Here is a 21,422-nt window from a genome sequence, read left to right as displayed (position 1 = left end):
AGTAACTTTGGAAAACTCACGGTGCAAGTTTGAAAAGCCAAGTAGCTTAACTGTAGTATACAATGAGGTTATCCGAGTCATATATGAAAACCACACACACACAAACACACACACACACACAGGAAAAAGAATATTGAGGTAAGAAATTTCAGATAGTTGAAGGGGCCCTCCCTGTGGAAAGTAGATCTGTTTATTTCAGATTGACTAGCATAACTGCAATGTAAGCATTTCATGTTTTAAAGTTTTCCCATCAGTCATCCAGTGAATACATCGTCTCTTCCAGGTGCAGAAAATGACTTGCTTTGAGGAGAGTAATATAAGAAATAGAGGTTAGGTTGGCTAACTATCATTTCCAGGTGGGAGCACTTGAAAGAGAAAAAAAGAACTTTTATTTATTTTTACATTTAGGTTCAGTGATGCTGGTTTGAATGTTATAACGATAATTAAACACAGTTATCAGATCTTGGTAGGACAAAGCTATAAAAATGTGGTTTTTCTTCCTGTGTGGTTCACATGGAGGCCACACAGGATGTCAAATCCTTTTTGTCCTCATTTTGTCATGATTACAAAACAGCAAGAAAAGTGTAGAGAAAACAAATCTACCACCCACAAAGTGGCAGTATATATAAAACAGGAATAAATCTTTTCATTTACCTCTGCAAAGCTGCAACATGGTTTGTTGAACATATTAAATATGATCCTGGCAATCGTTTTTTAGACTGTAATGTGCACATTGAGCCTGTGAGAATAGTTCATGATAGTAACTCCCCAAAATCTAACATACCATAATTCAGTTGACTGTTGGATAAGTATGTCATGTATAAACACAGCTCTTGTGTTTTGATTTCAAAGATCATGAACTTTTATCTACTAAAAATGTAGGTCAGAGAGTCAACTTTTTGGGAGTACAGAGTTCATTAGAGATAGAAAGGATGCTAAGAGGGAAAAGCTAGGAATTTTTTTCTTTTTCTTTTATTTATTGTGTGGAAGTCATTTTTTAAAGCTATATTAAATTATGTTGGAAAACTCTCAACCTGCATTTGCTAATGCAGGGAAGTTCTTTGGAATTGGGGAAAAAAGAATTTAGAAACTGTGTGTCCCCTTCCTCTTCACAACTATTATTTTTCTTGTCACCATTTCTGGATCTGGAAGGTCCAGTTCTCCTAAGATGAGGTCATCTCTCCTTAGATAGAATTAGATCAATTATTTTGGATGTCCTGAAAGGTAGCAAATTGGTCATTACTTATTAGAAGACTTACTTCCAAGATGGGAGGCTGGTGGGATTTTCTACCTTTTGACCTCAATTTTATTAATCAATTTATATACTATGTATCTCAAAGCAGCAATAATTATGTCATCCTCACTTTAGACAAAACTTCAATGGGAGTGAACATGCTTTGCTGTTTCAGCAGTTTTCCAAGCCATTTGGAAAATGGATACTAGCAGGCAGTCCTTAGGCAATACGTTGTAGAATTTGATGACAATACGCTCATACCAAGCTGCATGTCAGAGATCTTATTGCAATGTTGTATTTAGATTAGCGGAATTATTGAAGAAAAGGGAAAATATACCAAATTACACCCTCAAAATGTCAGCGGAGATAGCTTTTTGCTGCCTAACACCTACCCAAGTCTTCAGATCTATCCCTAGGTTCATTGTGATTTATAATACACAATGAACCTGAGCATGTTTATAATACCTGCTCAGAGTATATAGAATGTGAATAGTCCTAATACATGGATTGATAGCACATATCAATGACTTTGTTATAATTCAGTTCACTAACAGAAATGTTTTAAGATACTTATACTTCTCAAAGATGTTGGGAGCACAAGCAGTGAGTGTTTAGATAAACATGGGTATGGGGAATTTATCTTATGTGGGTAGAGAAAAATTATACCACACCACTGTAGTAGCTCAATGCTTCTTCTAGAGTGAAACTACACCAAACATTTCAATTTTAGCATCCTTCCTCATGCGGTCATATGTAAAGACTTCCAACTTCCCACATTTGACCATGCTGCTTGAAATTCTGCAATTCCTGCTCATCCAAAGTCCCAAGTAGGGGAAAGCTGTTATATGCATTTTCAATACAAAAGCAAAACACCAATCAGTGGTCGTTTAAGAGTTATTTAGAACAAGCAGAAGGGTCCCTGTGAAGGACTACCTGTATAAGAGCCAAGGTGGCGCAGTGGTTAAAAGCAGCACTGCAGGCTACTGCTAGATCAGCAGGTCAGCGGTTCAAATCCCACCGGCTCAGGGTTGACTCAGCCTTCCATCCTTCCGAGGTGGGTAAAATGAGGACCCAGATTGTTGGGGGCAATATGCTGACTCTCTGTAAACCGCTTAGAGAGGCCTGAAAGGCCTATGAAGCGGTATATAAGTCTACTGCTATTGCTATTGCTATTGCTATTGCTTCTGGCTAGTGAACAGGAAAAGATGCTAAGCCACCAACTGGGACCACAATAAATTTGCTATCCCCTCTCTTGCCAACAACAGTGGAGGAGTGAAGCAATATTCGAAGAACTTAAAGGGGAAAAATGCTTTGTGAGTTTCATGTTAACACTTGGCATAACTATTGAGTAGAATAAGAAAAAATGTCTGTAAAAGACAACAGTGAATTGACCCATAAACCAATGAATGCATTACATCTGTAACTTCGAAAGTATCTTTTTCTAAAAAGAGAACCTGATTAAAAATAAAATAAAAATGAAGGCTCAAGCAATGGGTTTGAACTACCTCTACTTATGTAAATACATAGGATAGTCACAAAAATACAAGAGTCATAATATTTAAACAGTTTTATTTTTATTTCACAAAAAATGCAATTGTGTTCGCAATATATATGCCATTCTGTCAGTGCTGGTTATACACACCACCATTTTATTCAAAGTATAAGAAAATAGGCTTTCATTTGTTCTTTACATATTAAGGAAACCCACAGATTTGCATATAATGTGTACAACTATATAAAGACACAAACACACATCTTGTTTTCTAAAATACTCTTCCTCAAAGCAAATATTGTACGACTTGGAGTTATTCTTTTGATAAAAATCGTATGCTATGCTTTCTATATAGATATCAACAGAGAAGTCTAATCCCATTCAGTGGATGGGATTAGTGTCCAATAATATTTGATGTTCCAGAACTGCTTTGATGTTACCATTATTTAGGCCAGCTTCCTGTTATCAACAAAACTACAATCTCTGCACAGATCTGGTGCAAATTTACTCTTAAATCCATCCGTTTTAAGACCCTGTAAATTAAGAGTGTTCAGTAGCTTTCAAGTCATTCATTCCAACTTCCTCATACTCTTGCACATTTTATCAAGGTAACTCTTACATTTCAACAGTAATTTGCTACATGTGCCATGACTAACCTAAAAAAGATGTTCAACCATTGCTTTGATCAAAGCGGCAATGTCATGGGTAAAGATCTGCATTTTTGCTGCAAATTGCAGGTTTTAGTAACATCCTAGGAGGCTTAAGTTCTTAAATATCAAGACCTGAGAGTATGGCAAAACAACTTTTTAAATTGCCTAAATATCTTACTGTGGGATAAAACATTATAAACATAATGGATAAAATACCAGCAAGCATTTTTAAAAAGCTATTTGCATGTTTGGAGGACTATCAATTAGCATTTGAACTAGAAATTAAGTAGCATGTATCTAAACATTGGTATGGGGGCAACCATTAGTGAAATATGTACAAAAATGTATTCTTAAATGAAGCAATGTTTAGAAGTTCAGAGTGCAGTGAAAGATAACATCTTCCAGAAGGATTTTTAAAAACCACTCTATCATTAGAGGGAGGATTGTTCTAACACGGAACAGGTGGAAGACAGTCATATAAATATATAAGGGTCAGCATCTGATATAACATGATGTTATTAAAATAAAATAAGGCCACATTCTTTCAAGTATTAGCCTCACAGTGCATGTCCAATTTCACCTGTATTGGAACAGGCCGTTTTTAAAAGCAGCAAGATCTATTACATGAATTCCATCTCCCGTAGCTGTATAAAGATACTAATATTACATTTACAGTTAAATCAGTCTTTGAGAGCATTCAAAAATAAAGCAATTTCATTATTTGAAGTAAAAAAAATTACTTTGGGGATGGACAATTTTAAATGGCTGGATTGCTTTGTGTACATTTTGACAGAATTACAGCCACAATATAGCTACAGATGTACAAAGAAACCTGCACTTTTAAGGCCCTTTTACACACCCATACAACAACCATCATGCAATATCTTTTCAAAAATATTATTTGGAACACACACAATTCCAAAATCACAAGTTAAATGATAGATTACTATGCATAGAACTCCCCCCCCCCCCAAATTCCATAGAGATCATAAAATGGCACAGGAGAAATTTGTCTCCCAATGTCAGAAGAAAACAAACTGTAATGCTCAAACTTGTCAATTTTGAATTCTAGGATGAATATAAATTTGGATTTTACGTCTGGCACCTATTTCAAACAGAACAAAAACTGATTCTAAATATTGGAGTAGGTTTATTTTATGCTGTATATGCTGAACTCTATGCATTCAGCCAAATATGTAGAGAGAAGAGCAAACATACCAATCCTATTCTTCTCAGTGTATGCCTTCCCCCTATCCAGTGCAACATTTGAGAAAGAGGCACACACATGTGTACAGTAGATCTGGACTATTTTTGGGACCAAGAGTTATATTTGGCCTTTTGGTAGCACACTTTTGGCCTCAAAAATATAACATGTGGAAACAGGATAAAACTATATTTTCCTTTATATTAAAAAAATATATATAGCTACTATAGTGACTCCCCTGTTATACATATCTAATAATTTTCTCCCCAAACAGATTTTTGAGAACCACAATGAAACTTTTGGGGTAATTATGATGATATAATAGACAAGCCCAGTCTTTCAATGTGAAATAAAATAGGCAAAAAAGTTATCTGTGTTACACACATATTGGTGTGCATGTATATATAAACATATTTAAGATGCAAATAAGTTTGTAGATTTAAAAGATGTGCTTCAAATATAGTTATACATTTTAACCACAAAGCCAGATTATTGGGATAAGCCTTATTTAATTATCTCTTTAATAAAATGCTTCAATGCAAACATATAAAGAAACACACAATGCTCCATGTGCATTTTAAGTATACACTTAACACCAATGAGAATAAACTAGCCATTCATATACAACACCCTTGGCTATTTAAAGTCCTGTGGGACTCACTGCTATAAAGATCAAAACCATTTTGTTTTGTTTAGACATTCAAACTGACATGTTGGTAAGTTGAACAAAAAGGTTTTCCTTCACTGATTAAGTGCTAACATTATAGCTCTCAATAATCTTCAAAGTTATGGAGATTCTTAACTATGAAGGGCTTTTAAGAAAAACAGACTTTCATTATATATTTTGTACAATACTTATATTTTAAGGCACATGAACTATGTTTTCAAACAGATTGAAAACACAACCAATTGATCTCATTCATGTTTTCCACAATACCAATCTCATCTATTACAGAAAGTTTTGAACCTAACTGGGGGATTGGACGTACAGTATAGAGTTTGTATAACTTTACACTGTATTTCTATAGTAAAGCAAGTGATTTGAGGAGTGGAAAATCAAAGCAAAATAACTGCCACTTCCAACAGGATACATGTAGAAGATGTTAAGATTTCAAAACAGAACAAAAGCTTTGATCAAGATTTAGAAAGGCATTTCTAAGCTAAGAAGCCATAAAGAAAATTGAGGACATTCAACTTACTTTAATTAGTTCTTGATGTAGTAAAAAATTCTCTACTCTATTAAAGTCACCACTAATTTTATAACTAGATAAAAGCATTTCATTCTATTACACAAAATTCTTCTTCTGAATGGACTCAAGACAATTGTATTTAAAGTATAATATCTATCATTTATGGTTTCAATATACATACAAATACATATGAACAGAAAACCCAACTCTTCCAGATTATCCATTGTTGGAAATCAAACTTTGTTGGAAGCAAATAAGTGCTTTGATAAGGAACAAATCCCAAATCCATACATTATTATTTTTAAATATGTTTCTCCATTTGAGCACAATTAATCAAATGTAAATCAAAACCAAGCCACTATTATTTTTAAAAAGATAAATAATTGAAAGTATTTTCAAAGTATCAGTGCAGTGCTTTCATTTAAAATAAAATATTCTAATTCAGAACATGTGTGTGCTACATTTTCAAGTCCAGTTCACATTTCCAGTAGCAAACACAACTACATATAATTTTAAGTGTCAGATGATCTAACAAAAAAGCAGAGGGAGGGAGGGGGAAGGAGGAAGGAAGGAAATATATAAAATGTAATTGGCAAACAAAACATATGAGAGAAATATAGCAAACCTCTCATTCTCTAACAACCAGGTTAGATGTTCTTTACATTGTGAAGTCAATTCATTTTGGAGGCTATCAAGATGAGCTATTTTCAAACAAAATTAAGAGTTAAGCTATTCACTTGCAATGAAAACAGTATATTAGAGAATCAGAAGTACCAAAACTAGATATTTTTTTCTTTCTCTGTTTTCAATACACTTGAAATATAATTGAAAACAACTTATCTAATTTATGTTTTTACATTAAATTCATAACTAAGCAGAATTGGTTCAAATGATTCTCTTAATCTTTTTCTTATTGCTCCCAAAGTGCTTCACACATTGAATTTTGTATATTCTTCAGCAATGTCCTTCACTTGGAATTATTTGTAACACAAACATCATATCAGCTTTACCACACTTATATCCAATTTCTGGAATACCTATGAAGAATGAAAACACACTACCTAATACTGATTTATGAAACAATGGATTTTATGGCACAGAAATAATGAGATCTAAAATGTTCCAGAGTATGTAATCCTCCATGAAACATGAAGTAAAATCAGTAGTAAAATGTTGAAACAAATCTTCTGATTGTTTTTATAGTAGAATCTATATACATTTCAGGAAAAAGTGGGATTTCCCCCTCCCCTTCCAATCCTGAGAAAAAGGCATGTCTCAAAAGCTGTGTCAAATTGGATCCATACCTTTCCAAATTCATATTTGCTTGAAGAAAGAGCTTCTTATATTATCCTCTTTGATAGGAACAAATTTATAAACTAAGAGTACTCTATAGCTGTTTAAATGATTGAAGGCACTACCCATCTGGCGCCCTTTAAGATGTGTCAGAACTACAAATCCCAGAACTGAAAATCTCAACATGATAGTTACGTATTTTGGAATTTATAGTTCTAAAATATTTAAAAACCATCAAGTTGGGGAAGCTGGCCTAAATCAACACATTTCATTTTTTTAATCTGTTTTTATTTCTCTCAATTCTTGTTATAATGTAATATTTTATTGGGAGATTTTAGAATTATATTGGATAACAGAAAAATTGTTGACAATAATGTTTTAAATGCCAATTTCTTACTTTACCATAAAAGTTAGCACAGGGTAGAAGAATTTCACAAGTATGGGATAATTACTTATATGGTGGCATGCTTTATTTTCGGTGAAAGGTTTTAGAAGGAGGATGGGTGACACAAACACCATGTATCATGACTTAACAAATAGTTACTTTGGTCAAAGCACAGGCATGATCTAGTTTCAGAAATAGCTATGTACAGAAAAATGGGAAACTTCAGGGCAGTATTGGAAGGAATTAAAACCAGGCAATTCCCAAACCAATTATTCTGAAATTGCTGAATCAGTGTATTACATACTTTTAGGAAGCTATATGAAATGGAGAAACAAAACTGAACTCTGAAAATTGTATAAAACATTCTCCAACCTATAATTTATAACTTTTTTGAAAACCTCTATGGTCAGGTCAGCCTAGCTCTCTTAACATTTTACTTATGTTTACAAATGGTAATTTAACTTATTCAGTACACAGTACTAGTAACATCTAGACATGTTGTAGACAAATTTAAAAAATCTGATATTTGCATAATTTCTAGAAAATACCTAGATAAATCAACACCAGAACTCCCCAAATCTTACTTTTTATTTCCCCTATTCACCTTATTGTGTTTTAGCCACTGCTTATAATGGTGATAAAAAATGCTTTACAACAGAGACATTATTTACAATTCAGGAAACTATGCACAGTGAGAAAGACCAAACTGAATTTTGCAAAGAAAAAGCAGGTCTTAGGAGTGTTTGTCTTGCTCTCTTGTTTTTTTCATTAAGTAAAACTGTATTCTATAAGTTGAAATATAATTCCATTTCCCTACAATGAAGAGGAACTGTACTAAAATTTTAAAAGTTATTGTATTATCCTTGCTTGATGTAAATATCTGGTCAAAACGAGCTTTTCCCTTATTAGCAATTATATCCAGTCCACAAATACTCCAAAGAGAGCGAATTCAGAAGAGATTAACCCTGAGCTAACTACAACCCTCTCTCACAGTGCAAAAAACAAAAATTGCATTGCTCATGTTTAACTTTTTTTTTTTTTTGCAAAAGCAAAAGATCAAGAGTTGCAGCATTCCTAGTGATTAATACAAGCTATAAGAGAATTGTGATTACTATAGCAATTTTGCAAGCAGTGCCAAGTTTTTTTCCATCCACTGACAATTCAGTTGAATTGTCTCAATAGCTTCTTGAACATACAGCAACTGAGCTGTTTCCTCTGACTTTGATTCAAAGAATGACTTAACCTAAAGAAAAATAACACATTAAAAAAGAGAAAAAAGATATCAAGACAATGAAAAGAAATAATCCCTTAAATGTTTAAAATAACCCAACCAGCTGTTATCTAAATGTATCAGCAAATTGATGGGAAATGAAAATTTCATTACATATTTACTATTTCTGCTTTATAGTTCAGCCCTAATTACATTACAGAAATGTAATTTTGAAATCCAGACTATTTCACACAATGCAAGACATTAAATAATTATCTTAAATGAACAAACACAATGACTCCCTATTAGAAACAATTTCTCTAATTTCAGAAAAGATCTTTCACATTATCATGTCCCCAAAATCTTTATGAAAATTTCTCGCCTTCCATAAGAACTTGAAAGCCTGGTTCTGCCATTTGGCCTGGAATCCCAATGAGGGAGTGGCATCTTGGAAGTGATTAATGGGTTAGACAGAGTTCATCTCCTCCCCATGCACAATTTGTTTCCTTCTTCCCATTTTGGTTTATTGAATTTTAACCTAAAATGCATAGTTGCTATTTAGCATTTTAAGGTTTTATATTGTATTTTAATTATATGACTGTAAGCCACCTATAATCAATCACCTTCACGAGATGGGAAGTATAGAATATACTTCAGGGCTGTCAAACTCCTGGCCTGCGGAATGGATGTATCATGCGCTGGCCATGCCCATGCCCGGTTTAGTGAAGGGGGGGAAAGTCCCGATATGTCACATGACGACGTGAGTTTGACACCCGTGATAGATGGATGGATGGATGGACAGACAGATCTTGTAGAAAAAGGACTAGCACAGTCAGGAGGAGGAGTGAAAAGAGGGATCACATAAAATGACCACAAGGCCACCAAGGAACTAAGCCCAACTTTTCCTTCACTGTTGTTGACCCTTATCTAAATCTAACCAGTGCTGACCATTAGTTGATTTTTGTGCATAGGCTTTTGGCAATAAATCAGTTAAATTAAGCCTTCATGTGTGGACCTAATCTTTTGTCCTCACACAACTATTTGCATTGTGATGCAATGTTATAATTTAGAATCTTAATCTGCATCACATATTGCCTTTCTACAGTGACAGTATTATTCCACAATTCTTTCAGAACAATTTATCCAACTAACCTCTAGCAGATGTTCTAGTGTGGAGAACTGATGCGTTGTTGAAGTTACAATGCTTTGAATAGTGTATGATCCACGATGAAACCTGAAATTTAGAAACAATGGAACAAGAGTAATATATGTCATTAATCTATGTTAATCTGATACATGTTTCACTAGCAATAGCAATAGCAGTTAGACTTATATACCGCTTCATAGGGCTTTCAGCCCTCTCTAAGCGGTTTACAGAGTCAGCATATTGCCTCCAACAACAATCCGGGTCCTCATTTTACCCACCTTGGAAGGATGGAAGGCTGAGTCAACCCTGAGCCGGTGAGATTTGAACAGCCGAACTGCAGAACTGCAGTCAGTTGAAGTAGCCTGCAGTGCTGCATTTAACCACTGCGCCACCTCGGCTCTTATACAGGTAGTCCTTCACAGGGATTAAAATTTCTATTGCTAAATAAAGCATTGTTAAATGAGTCATATCCAATTTTATCATTTTTTTGGCCACAGTTGCTAAGCAAATTACTGCAGTTGTTAAGTGGATCATGTAGTGGTTAAATGAATCCAACTTCCTCATTGACTTTGCTTGTTGGAAGGCAGTTGGGAAGGTGACAAATGGTAGTCATATGACCTGAAATGCTATCATAAATGCTAAGTGTCAAATGTCCAAATTTTGATCATGAAACTGGGGGGGAGGGGGGAAATGCTGTAACAGTCGTAAGTGCAATGACCAGTCATTAGTCCTTTTTTTCAGTGTTGTTGTAATTTTAAAAGGTTGCTAAATGAATGGTTGTAAATCAAGGGCTACCAATATTTATCTAAAACATTTCGTATAACACCTAACCAATTTTGAGGTTCGGGGAAATTCCAAAATCAGTTATGTTACATTTGTCGTCAGCCACACAAGAAAAACTTTTGTAAAATCATCAATAAGCTCAATATTTTTCACAATTCCAGAAAATGCAGAGTATCAAACATATGCTCTCCCATTCCTTTCACAGATAGCAGCAGCTGAATTACACTTTATCTGGAGTAGAGATGAATTTAAATCAATCTCATCCAATTTACTATTAAATTAAAATAAGGATGCTGGGTAGTCTTATTCATCTGGAAGGTACCAAATTGAGAAGACACAGTAAAGGCTCTTAACTGTCATGTTTGTCACAAGATACCATATTGCCATGAACTAAATCAAAATGTCTTTAAACAACTCAGTGCTGAACTATCTCCCTCATTGAGTGTTAATTAGGGACAGTGATAAGGGCACACTAGACAATGTAAGAAACCAATGTGAGTCCCAAGAGATATTTACTCATGTCAGCTGTTTCATAGCTGACTCACGTAGGGGACAAGGAATTATTATAATGAGAATTCAAGCAAAGCATTACTTTTTGATAAGCTGATCCCAATTTTCTTTGACAAAATCCCATGCCAATAAATGTCCAGGCAAACTCTGACTGATAGTTTTTATGACAGTTGGAAGATCCTGGGATCTGATGACAACTCCTTGCAGGCTTGTTTGCATTAACCTATGAAACAAACAACAACAAAATTGCACGTTAAGCATGTATGTTCTCTTTTTCCAGAGAATTATATCATCTGTAATTTCAGCACTGCCATAACTGTGGATAGTTGCTGAATGAACAAAATATTATTTGCCTACATATAAACACGCATATACATTATTGGACTATAATGATACATACATGGATTTCATTTCATCGGCCACCATTTAAATGATTACATAAAAGGTATTTCATGAACATCCAAAACAAAATGTTTCAGATCACAAATCTCCAGTACCCTAATATATAGTAAAATAGAAGATGAATGAAAATGCATACACATACAAGCATAGCCCTAGCCCTTTTGCAAAACACAAAAACAGCTATACTGCTTTAACAATTTGAAAAGAATTGCTCCTTTTGGATGCTTCAAAAATGAAGGAATACACAACACTTTGTATTAATAATGTCAAGATAAAGTGTGTGTGTTTGTGTGTGTGTGTGTGATAACATGAGCATGCTCGTAGGAGACAAAGTTCTCAATATACAGAGAATCAATGCAGTATAATATTTACTGCATAGACCACAGTAGTATAAAACATTCTTCGGCTCCTAGAGAAGAAGGGAGCTATTTAAAATAGGTTTGTCTGAGCGGGATCACCAGTGATCAGGTCAACTAACAGCAAGAACCTGAGTCTAGGAAATAGCTCACCAAATCCCATTGTATGGTTGAGAACCTCTTATGTTTGTTTATTTAAGCAAAACATACCCTTTTTATTTAGTTTCAGTAAAAGATTAGAAACTTGATTGATTGATTGACTTTATTAAATTTAGAGACCCTCCATCTCTCTCAGAGCCACTTTGATGATGCTAGTTATCTAAAACTTTGCAATTGCACGTCTGAATATTATAATTATAAGAAAGCATAGAAAGCATAATCTGTTTTATCAACTTTAAAGCAATTGAGTTTTATAATTAAGGGAAGAAACAATGTTCCATAGACACAGGTGTTCATAAGCCAAAACATCTGTTCATTTACCCAGATGTCAGTGCACTTATCTCATTAAATGTAAAAGATTTGAAAGATTACAAAAAGCATGCTAAATGTTCATGTACTTTCTTAACTTCTTTATGCAATGACAAAGAGAATCTATAGTAATCAAATTTAAATAAATTATACTAGTGATTACTGACCATAACTAGAAAACTGACTTTTATTTAAGATTTAAAACCATCAATTTTAAAACTGTACGGCATATGGTAATAGGAGGAGAACTGTACCAGATGAGTTTTTTAACATCACTTGTGCTGGCCAATGATTCAAGAATTTTGAGTTTTTCTGGTTCAGAATCCACAAAGGAATACATTTTTAAAAGAAATTGCCAACCAGCTTCAGTTTTTGCTCCAGCTGTGAATATGATCTTCATAATATTTGTCTGCAAGCTGCAGAGACATAGAAAAAGAATAAGTATATATGTATTCTTAGAATCTCATATAAACATCCATGTTAAACATAAAAACAGTATAAATGCTAACTACTCCCAGTTAAGCCCTTAGATATGATGAGTAATTTGTACTAGAACACAAATATTCCCCTTGTTGGTAATCTTTTTCATGTTCTCAGTCATTATTTCTTTGCAATTTGTTCTCTGTCTTTTGTTCTTGTTCTCAGACATTTAGGAATGAGGAATTAAAGTTAATTACTACTCAAAATTACGTTTTGCTATGCAAAATTGAAAAAAAAGGCAAAGACGCTAAATCTAATACTGGGCTGACGGTACACACTGTTGCTCACAAAATCTTCAAATATTGGCTTCTGGCCCAGATAGAACCAAGCAAGAACAACTGCAACTACCAGCAAAACTGAACTTCTGATTTCAGGCTTTACAGAGCCAAAGCTGTAAATCTCTCCCAACAATAATCCTCTGTTCAGGAACTGGTTATTCAGCAATTTCTCACAAACACAGCTCAGCTAGATTAGATTTTTTTTTTAAAAAAAATCTAGGTTTATACTTCCTGTTTTTTCAAGTCATTGGCATTTAGACATTTTCTTAAGGGTCTGGAGACTGAGATGACATGAAAGGTCTAACAGGCCTGGGAATAGATGATTCCTGTCTCTCAGCGACAAGCTTTATATTTGGCACCATAAATGTCTTGAGAAATAGTAATTTCTGACAGACATTGAGCTGGACCCTGTTGTTGTTGTTTTTGTTCTTCCAAGTGCTGTGACAAGTCTGACAGAGAAGAGTTCAAAGGGTTAAAAGAACAATAGTGTAATACTCAAATCATTGTTACAGTGATCAAAAAAATTAATTAATATTAGGTGGATACCCACCTGCTCCCATTCTTTGCTATGCTACTGAAATGCAAGTACAACTGAGAACTTCTACAGAACTTGTTTTTAGAAGAATGGCAACCTATTCTTGTTACAACTCTTTTTATATGTGTACATGCCTTTGAGTCAATGTTGATGCCTGGCAACTGCCTGGATTAGCCCTTGCAGTTTTGGGCAATTTTTAAAGAAATGATTTGCCACTGATTTCTTCCTAGGGCTGTGACTAGCCCAGCTAGCTTCGGCCTAAGGTGAGACTACAAATCACAGACTCCTGGATTCTTGCCTGGAATCTTAACCACTACACCAAACTGCTTTCTTATGTTTTCTAAGCAGCAGTAAACTTCACTGGCTTTTCCCTTCTTCAATGTAATTTTTTTTTTTGGGGGGGGGGGGATATTCTTACCCTAAAGGCTTTCTATTTCATGTTGTGTTCTGAAATATACAAAAATGTTTTAATATGGCTACTAGCATCTGTGATCCTAGAATGGTGTTAAAACCCATTAAACTCTTAGACCAGAGATGGGTAGCCTGTTGCCCACATGTAGCCCTCAGCTCTCCCACATATGAGATCAGCCACTGGATCTTAAAATCAGTGCCAAATTGGCCAATATTTGGAAGACTAAGAAAGGCAGAAAAAATATCCTTGCCCCTCTCACTGGTCACTACATTGCTAGGCTTTCTGTAGCCTACTAGAAAGTTAAGCAGACCTCGTTTTGCACCTGAAATCAAAAAGGCTGCCCGTTGCTCAACCCTTTTTTAGTGGTCTGTATTATCTTATATGACTATCCAATCAGCATTGTATTAATATAGCAGTAATGATACAATCCGCTCTGAAAGACAGTGGAATACAATCATTAAACTGACATCAGGGAAAGATTCCTAGTAAAGAAAGCACTCATAAAGTTTATAAACTTGGATGTAACTGGAAAGAAATGTTCTTCAGGATGAAAAGGAAGACTTTAAAATGTGAAGAGTCCTACCCATCACTACAAGTTCCAGAAAATGTTTTATATATTAGTAAATGAGTGCATAACTTCATGTTCTGTAGCATGCCAAAATGCTACCTACAAGCAGTGTAGGGAAGAACAACTTTCAGTGAACTGTGTTGAGAAATTCTTTTCAGTCATGGTTTGCTAAAGTCTGGCTTACTAAAATTTCAAAAATTGGTTGTGCTCACAAAATACACTGAACCACAAAGTGTGGTTTATACACTGCAGTAGATAGCTATATGGCATCTATTGTAGTTTATAGCAGTGTTTTTCAACCTTTTTGTGCAAAGGCACACTTTTTTCATGAAAAAAATCACGAGGCACACCACCATTAGAAAATGTTAAAAAAATTTAACTCTGTGCCTATATTGACTATATATAAAGTAATTTTCCCATGGCACACCTTACACTATGTCACGGCACACTAGTGTGCCACGGCACAGTGGTTGAAAAACACTGGTTTATAGTACAAAGTACATGGTAGTGCAAAATCTGTCAGACAATATGGCATTGTGTACAGAGATAAGCTAGTCTGTGACTGATTCAAATACAGATAGTCCTCAACCTTCAACAGTTCATTTAATGACCATTCAAAGTTACAATGGCACTGAAAATGTGACTTAAGACGATTTTTCAGAGTTAATGAGCTCTGCAACATCACCATGATCATGTGATTAAAATTCACATGATTTGTGATTTATAACTGGTTCATATTTATGACCGCTGTTGTGTCACAAGGTCATGTGATCACCTTTTGCGACCTACCCACAAAACAGTCAATGGGAAAGCCAGATTCATTTAACAGTCATACTAATTTATGAACTGCAGGGATTCACTTTAACAACTATGGAAGAAAAGTTGTAAAATGGGGCAAAACTCACTTAACATAAATTCTGGGCTCAATTATCATAAGTTGAGGAGCACCTGTAATTAGCATCTAAAATTGGGGTTGTTGTCATATGAAGTGCCAAGTTTTCACTGTGTACCCATAGTAACATTTCTTTCCCAATGAAAAAGATAAACATTTCCACATATATACTGATTTTTTAAAAAGTTTTTTAAGGGTGGTGAAGTAATGCCTCAGTGTCTAAGCAAAAAAGTAATTTAAGTCAGTTTTTTAAAAATTATTATTTACCTTTGTGTCCCATTGGAGTTCTTCCACGTCATAAATAGATTAGAAGCAGTTGAATTACATGTTCCTAAATTATAGAAACAGGCAAAATTTAGTAGACTTGATTGTAGCTCTAATTCCGAGAGGGTCTTATTATCGTTCCACGTTTCTTGATCAATCTTCTTTCCAAATAATTTTTCGATCCTATACTAGAAAATAGCAAAGAAAAAAGATTACCACTGGTCAGTAGAAAAAGCTTTGTTACAATTGTGCTATGACTTCAAAATCTATAAAAAATTATGTAGAACACAGATCTGAGCAAAACCTGACTAATTCTTCTTTCCTTCTGTCAACTATTATCACAGCCTGTCTATTCAGAACTATACCAACTCCAAAGCAAGCAACAAAGACCCCATGTGTGAGAGAGATCTGCTAGACCAGGGGTGTGAAACTCAAGGCCCAGGGGCTGGATCCAGCCCACAGAGTGCTTAGATCCGGCCCGGGGGGCTGCCCTAAAACAGCAAAGGATCGACCCGCAGTGCATCTGCCAGTGAAAACAGAGCTCTGGAGGGCCGTGCGCAACCCTCCCAGGCTCTATTTTCAGTCATGATGGACTCCTACCATCCTCTGCCAGCAAAAATAGAGCTTGGAGGGCGGGCTGCGTTTGACTCCCCCTGGGTTCAGTTTTTACTGGCAGAGGGTGGCAGGAAGCCGTCACGGCTGAAAACAGCTTGGGACCCCTTTTTCACTGGCAGAGCACAGACACCCCTGACATGAGTGACATCAAGCTGGCCATGCCCACACTGGCCCCCGAGGTCAAACATAACCCTAATGCAGCCCTCAGTGAAATCGAGTTTGACACCCCTGTGCTAGACACTCAGAATTTATTGTGTAACATTAATTTGATATGATGTGAAGGTGAATGAATTTGGACTAGAAATCCAGAATGTTACATAGAAAAAATTATGACATCACAGAACCCTATTTATTTATTGGACATATGATTTATAGTATTCCTTTCACAATCATAGTACTAGAAGAGACAGCAGTTAAAAATATTGATACTATGAAGAAATTAAAGAAACCATAAATTGTTGTTGTTGTTTATTGGATTTATATGCCGCCCTTCTCCCAAAGGACTCAGGGCAGCGTAAAACTTAAAACAAAAAACAAAAAACACATATTACAAAAGTTAAAAAGGAAATTAAATAAAGTATCCAAAAACAAACCCAATTAATATTAACAATAAAAATTTAAAAATTAGATTAAAATTAACAATTAAATTAATCATTTATTTTATTCTGTTCAGGCCAGACCGGCTTGCTGGAAAAGCCAACTTTTTAGGGCGCGTCGGAAGGACCGGAGGTCGGGGATTATGCGAAGCTCTGGGAGCATTTCAGAGGGAAGGCGCTCCCACAGAGAAGGCTCTCCCCCTGGGGGTCACTAGCCGACACTGTCTGGCCGACGACACCCTGACGCCAACTCTGTGGGGTCGCACTGGACGGTGGGAGGCTACTGGTGGCAGTAGGTGATCTCGCAGGTACCCTGGGCCTAAGCCATGGAGTGCTTTAAAGGTCATAATTAGTACCTTGGATTGCACCCAGAAAACAACCAGCAACCAGTGCAGGCCACCTAAAAGGGGTGTAACATGGGAGAACCTAGGTACCCCCATGATAACCCACGCAGCCGCATTCTGGACCAGCTGAATCCTCCAGGTGCTCTTCAAGGGCAGCCCCATGTATTATTATTATAATTATTTCTTCTGTTCTAAGTAGCCATATTTATTTATGCAAGATAGAAAAGGATGCAGTTACGAGCAGATAGTCTTTGTCATTACAATGTGTTTCTAAATAACAACACCTGTCGATTAAATTAAAAAGTATTAAAAGCATAGTATTTTAAGCAAAAAATAAAATGAATGCTACATATCATTTCAGACATTATCCTATGACATAATACAGGAAGTCCTCGACTTACCACAATTAAGCCCAAAATTTATGTTCCTAAGCAAGATAATTAAGTGAGCTGCACCCCATTTTACAATCTTTTTTTAAGCGAATCATGTGGTTGTTAAGTGAATCTGACTTCCCCTACTGACTTTGCTTGTAAGAAGCTATCTGGGAAGGTTACGAATGGCAATCCCACCACCCTGGGACACTGCAACTGTCATAAACACATTCCAGTTGCCAAGCACCTAAATTCTGATCACATGACCACAAGGATTCTGCAACAGTCGTAAGGGTGAAATCCAGTCTTGTCACTTTTTTCAGTGCTGTTGTAACTTTGAACACTCACTAAACAAATGATTGTATGCGGAGGACTAGCTGTACAACTTTCTACTTATCACACAATTGCTGTTTTCCTATTTTTAAGAACTTACCAACACTCTGGCTGAGAGATCCAGCATTCCCCGTTTCTCAACTAAATTGAAGATATGACTGATTTGGTGCAAAGCTTGCATGATTGGAGCCGTGCTGTTTTCTTTCACTATATACTCTATTAGATTGAAAGCCGAGGACAAAGTGACTTTTCCTACCCTAAAGAGATCAGAAAAAAGTTTTAGAGTAGTATTCTAATTCTAATATTATAAAGATTTATACTGTGAAAACTTGTGGAAATTTGTATTTTTAAAACTGAAATATATTGTTCCAAATACATTCTGAGCTAGTTTCATTCTAGTATCAATAGATTGGGGAGGTGGAAAGAAATTATGGGTAAGGGAAACTTCTCTATATGATAATCTTTGAGAAACAACCCATTTAAGGTTTTTCTTTTCAAAGCCAAACTATGAAGAAACAATAGAATTTTGCCATTATGAATTTTTTAATACTGTTAAACATTCTAAGATACATTTAGTAGAATTCAATCTGGGTCAATCTCTGGGACCAGGGGTTAGGTCTTCCACGCTTTCAGACTTGTGCTAGAGCCCTCCTCAGAGAATTTCTCTCTCATCAGAATGTGTGTTTTTGGGGGCTATTCTTTGCATAGTATTTATGCGGTGCCTGATTCTGTGAAATCAGCACTCCTGTTGACTGACAAGGGGCACTTTCCCAGGCTTCAATCATTTCCCTGGCTATTTTTGTACTTGCTTGGCCAACAATTTCAGTAGCTGTTAAATTAAATGTATGTCCTTGTTGGTTGCAATGTGATGCTATCGATGGGTTCGGATCTCCTTGTATGACCACTCATGTGTTTTTGCAAACTGGTGGTTAGCTTTCCCCCCGTCTGTCCTACATTGTCACATGGGCAATCCATGCAGGGGATCCAGTAAATTACATTAGAAGGATTTCCAAGCAATCTTTGCAATGCATGGTTTATTTTCATATGGTAGCCTCTGAGCAGTGTTTGAAGCCCACTTGCAGATCTCAGAAGCTGTGTTCTATTGGTTCCTAAATGTTTTTGACAGGGTGTGCCATATAGTTGGTCTTCTACCGTCTTTCTTTCTTTCTTTCCCATGCATGTTGTGCAAGCATCTTGCAAACAATTTATAAGATTGATTTATTTACAGGGGAAGAGAGAAGTTCCCCGAGGATGGGCACCAACACAAGCCCAAAATCTCAGAAGATTAAACCTCTGGTTCCGGTGATAAACCCAAATTAGGTACTGCAACATTAACCTGGGACACATATATGTGCTTTCAATCACGAGCCACACTTGGCTTAGATGTGCACCATTCACAAAATGTGGAGGCAGATCCCTGGTTTTCTACAATTTAGATCAAATCAAAAGCTATGTACTTCATCCTGGAAACAAATCAAGACAGAGGCATCTGTGCCAGGTCGAATTTTTTTTTTAAGATGGCTGCACAATTGTATAATCAAATAGCATAGCCACCTCTTTTTTTTTACATGTGTGTGTCTATTTAAAATTGAAGTCTCCTAGCACTTAGCTCTTTTAAGAATAATGTTGTTTCTAATCTTCTTGTGGTTTTTATGAATTCATATTATTGGAATTGCTATTCGGAGGAAGAACATCCATAGTGCTATAACTACAGTGTTATTGACATCTGTTCAACTATTTTGCAGTAAATTCCAGATTCATTTAACTCCTCCAAAAACAATTCTAAACTGGAACTGGTATTTTTCTGCTTCACCATGTTCCCGAGTCTCTAAAACATTGTAATATGGTGTATATCCCATTCTCTGTGATAGCTGAATATTTTATATTTAAATTTTTATTTGACAAAAAGAAAATTTCATTTTGGATCATTACCCAGCCAGAATAAATACATTATGAATCAAATTGGCTCTGTCTTTGGGATCAAAAATACTGGGATTTGTGTTCAGTTGGTGAATTAGAGCATTCCAGTCATTATCATCATAGTGCACGATATAGTAACCATTTCCATTCACATTGAACTTCACCCACTCTATTTCATGGGGGTACTCAATTACACCTAGATAAAAAAAGAAAAGGAGAGAAAAAAAAGTAAAAAAGCATCAGTTTAAATCAGTGCTAATTGCTGAGTATTCACAAGGATAAACATTATTTACTGACAATACTTGGGCAGCCATTTCTTTGTATTTCTTACAGAAAATCAGGGGTACTTGCAGGGAGAAGTAGCTCCTGTTCAATGCTATAAAGGACATCTTGAAGAGCAGTAACATTGCATAAACTGAATTTTCACAGGTCAGTCCCCAATACAGATACCTTCCTCCAAAATCTATTGCTCATCAAATTTGCTTGATAACATGTACAAGTTTCCCCAAAAATAAGATCAGGTCTTATATTAATTTTTGCTCCAAAATATGCGTTAGGGCTTATTTTCTGATTCGATTCTTAATTTCAGGGGAAAATGGTACTAAATGCGTACATCTGGCTGACAATCTTACCTGAGGTTTATTTTTAGGGTAGAGCTTATATTACGAGCATCTGGAAAAATCATGATAGGGCTTATTTTCCATTTGGGTCTAATTTTCGGGGAAACACAGTAAGCACACTTCAGCAAAATAAAATTTGTTCACCTGCTACTTTCAATATCACAGTTTAACTCTTATTTATTGTATTTATTCTCACAGCAATTGGTCTAAGCTTTGAATTCCCCCTTTTTAAATTATGTTATTTGGTATCAGGCAGTTCCTGTGTTAAGAACAAATTCCATTTCCTAACTCTGCTTTTAACCCAAATATGTCAGAACTTTTACAAGAAGCAGAAAACTTACAAGAAGCATACAGACAGACAGACAGACAGACAGACAGATAGATATGGATATATAGATATGTATTGTGTCACAACCCCTTATATGCCCAAATATGGGAGGAAGCATAGTGCTTCCTTTCTCTGTCTATCGGCTCATCACAAGAGACCATCCAGGCAGAAAGCCATTATTTTTACTGTTGCCTTTGTTACATTTGTGTTGCATTTGTGTTGCATTTGTGCTGATAAATAAATAAAGGGAGACTAGTATAGATCTATTTCAAGCTATTTAGCTCTCCTCAGCTAGCCATACCCCTACTGGGATTCGAACCTGGCCTGTATTACATTTTAGGCAGCTGTATTAGCCACTAGACCACAGGTTCTCCTCCTTTGTCAGCTAAGCCAGGGAAATGGGTATGTATTGTGTCACAACCCCTGGTATGCCAAAGTATGGGAGGAAGCATACTGCTTCCTTTCTCTGTCTATAGGCTCATCACAAGAGACCATCCAGACAGAAAGCCATTATTTTTACTGTTGCCTTTGTTACATTTGTG

The 21,422-nt window shown here is 35.7% G+C and overlaps 1 protein-coding gene across 2 annotated transcripts in view; it reads right to left on the bottom strand.

Moving 5' to 3' along the window:
• Positions 1 to 2,786: 2,786 nt before the first annotated feature.
• Positions 2,787 to 21,422, bottom strand: part of LNPEP (leucyl and cystinyl aminopeptidase) — a 53,650-nt gene continuing 35,014 nt past the window's right edge. For both annotated transcript variants that reach the window (XM_087715747.1, XM_087715746.1), the window contains 7 exons: positions 19,945 to 20,128; positions 18,113 to 18,269; positions 15,757 to 15,941; positions 12,579 to 12,740; positions 11,181 to 11,321; positions 9,811 to 9,892; positions 2,787 to 8,691 (listed from right to left, as the gene is read on the bottom strand). In XM_087715747.1, coding sequence (XP_087571873.1) covers positions 8,560 to 8,691; positions 9,811 to 9,892; positions 11,181 to 11,321; positions 12,579 to 12,740; positions 15,757 to 15,941; positions 18,113 to 18,269; positions 19,945 to 20,128 — 1,043 coding nt within the window. In that variant the 3' untranslated portion in view covers positions 2,787 to 8,559. The remainder of the gene's footprint in view (positions 8,692 to 9,810; positions 9,893 to 11,180; positions 11,322 to 12,578; positions 12,741 to 15,756; positions 15,942 to 18,112; positions 18,270 to 19,944; positions 20,129 to 21,422) is intronic.

The sequence above is a fragment of the Thamnophis sirtalis genome, unplaced genomic scaffold, assembly GCF_051295495.1.
Source record: "Thamnophis sirtalis isolate CommonGarterSnake01/CBP01778 unplaced genomic scaffold, rThaSir2_p1.2 scaffold_5, whole genome shotgun sequence".
Taxonomy (NCBI): Eukaryota; Metazoa; Chordata; class Lepidosauria; order Squamata; family Natricidae; genus Thamnophis; species Thamnophis sirtalis.
Note: the sequence above shows the minus strand (reverse complement) of the source record. Positions and strands in the feature narration are given on the sequence as shown.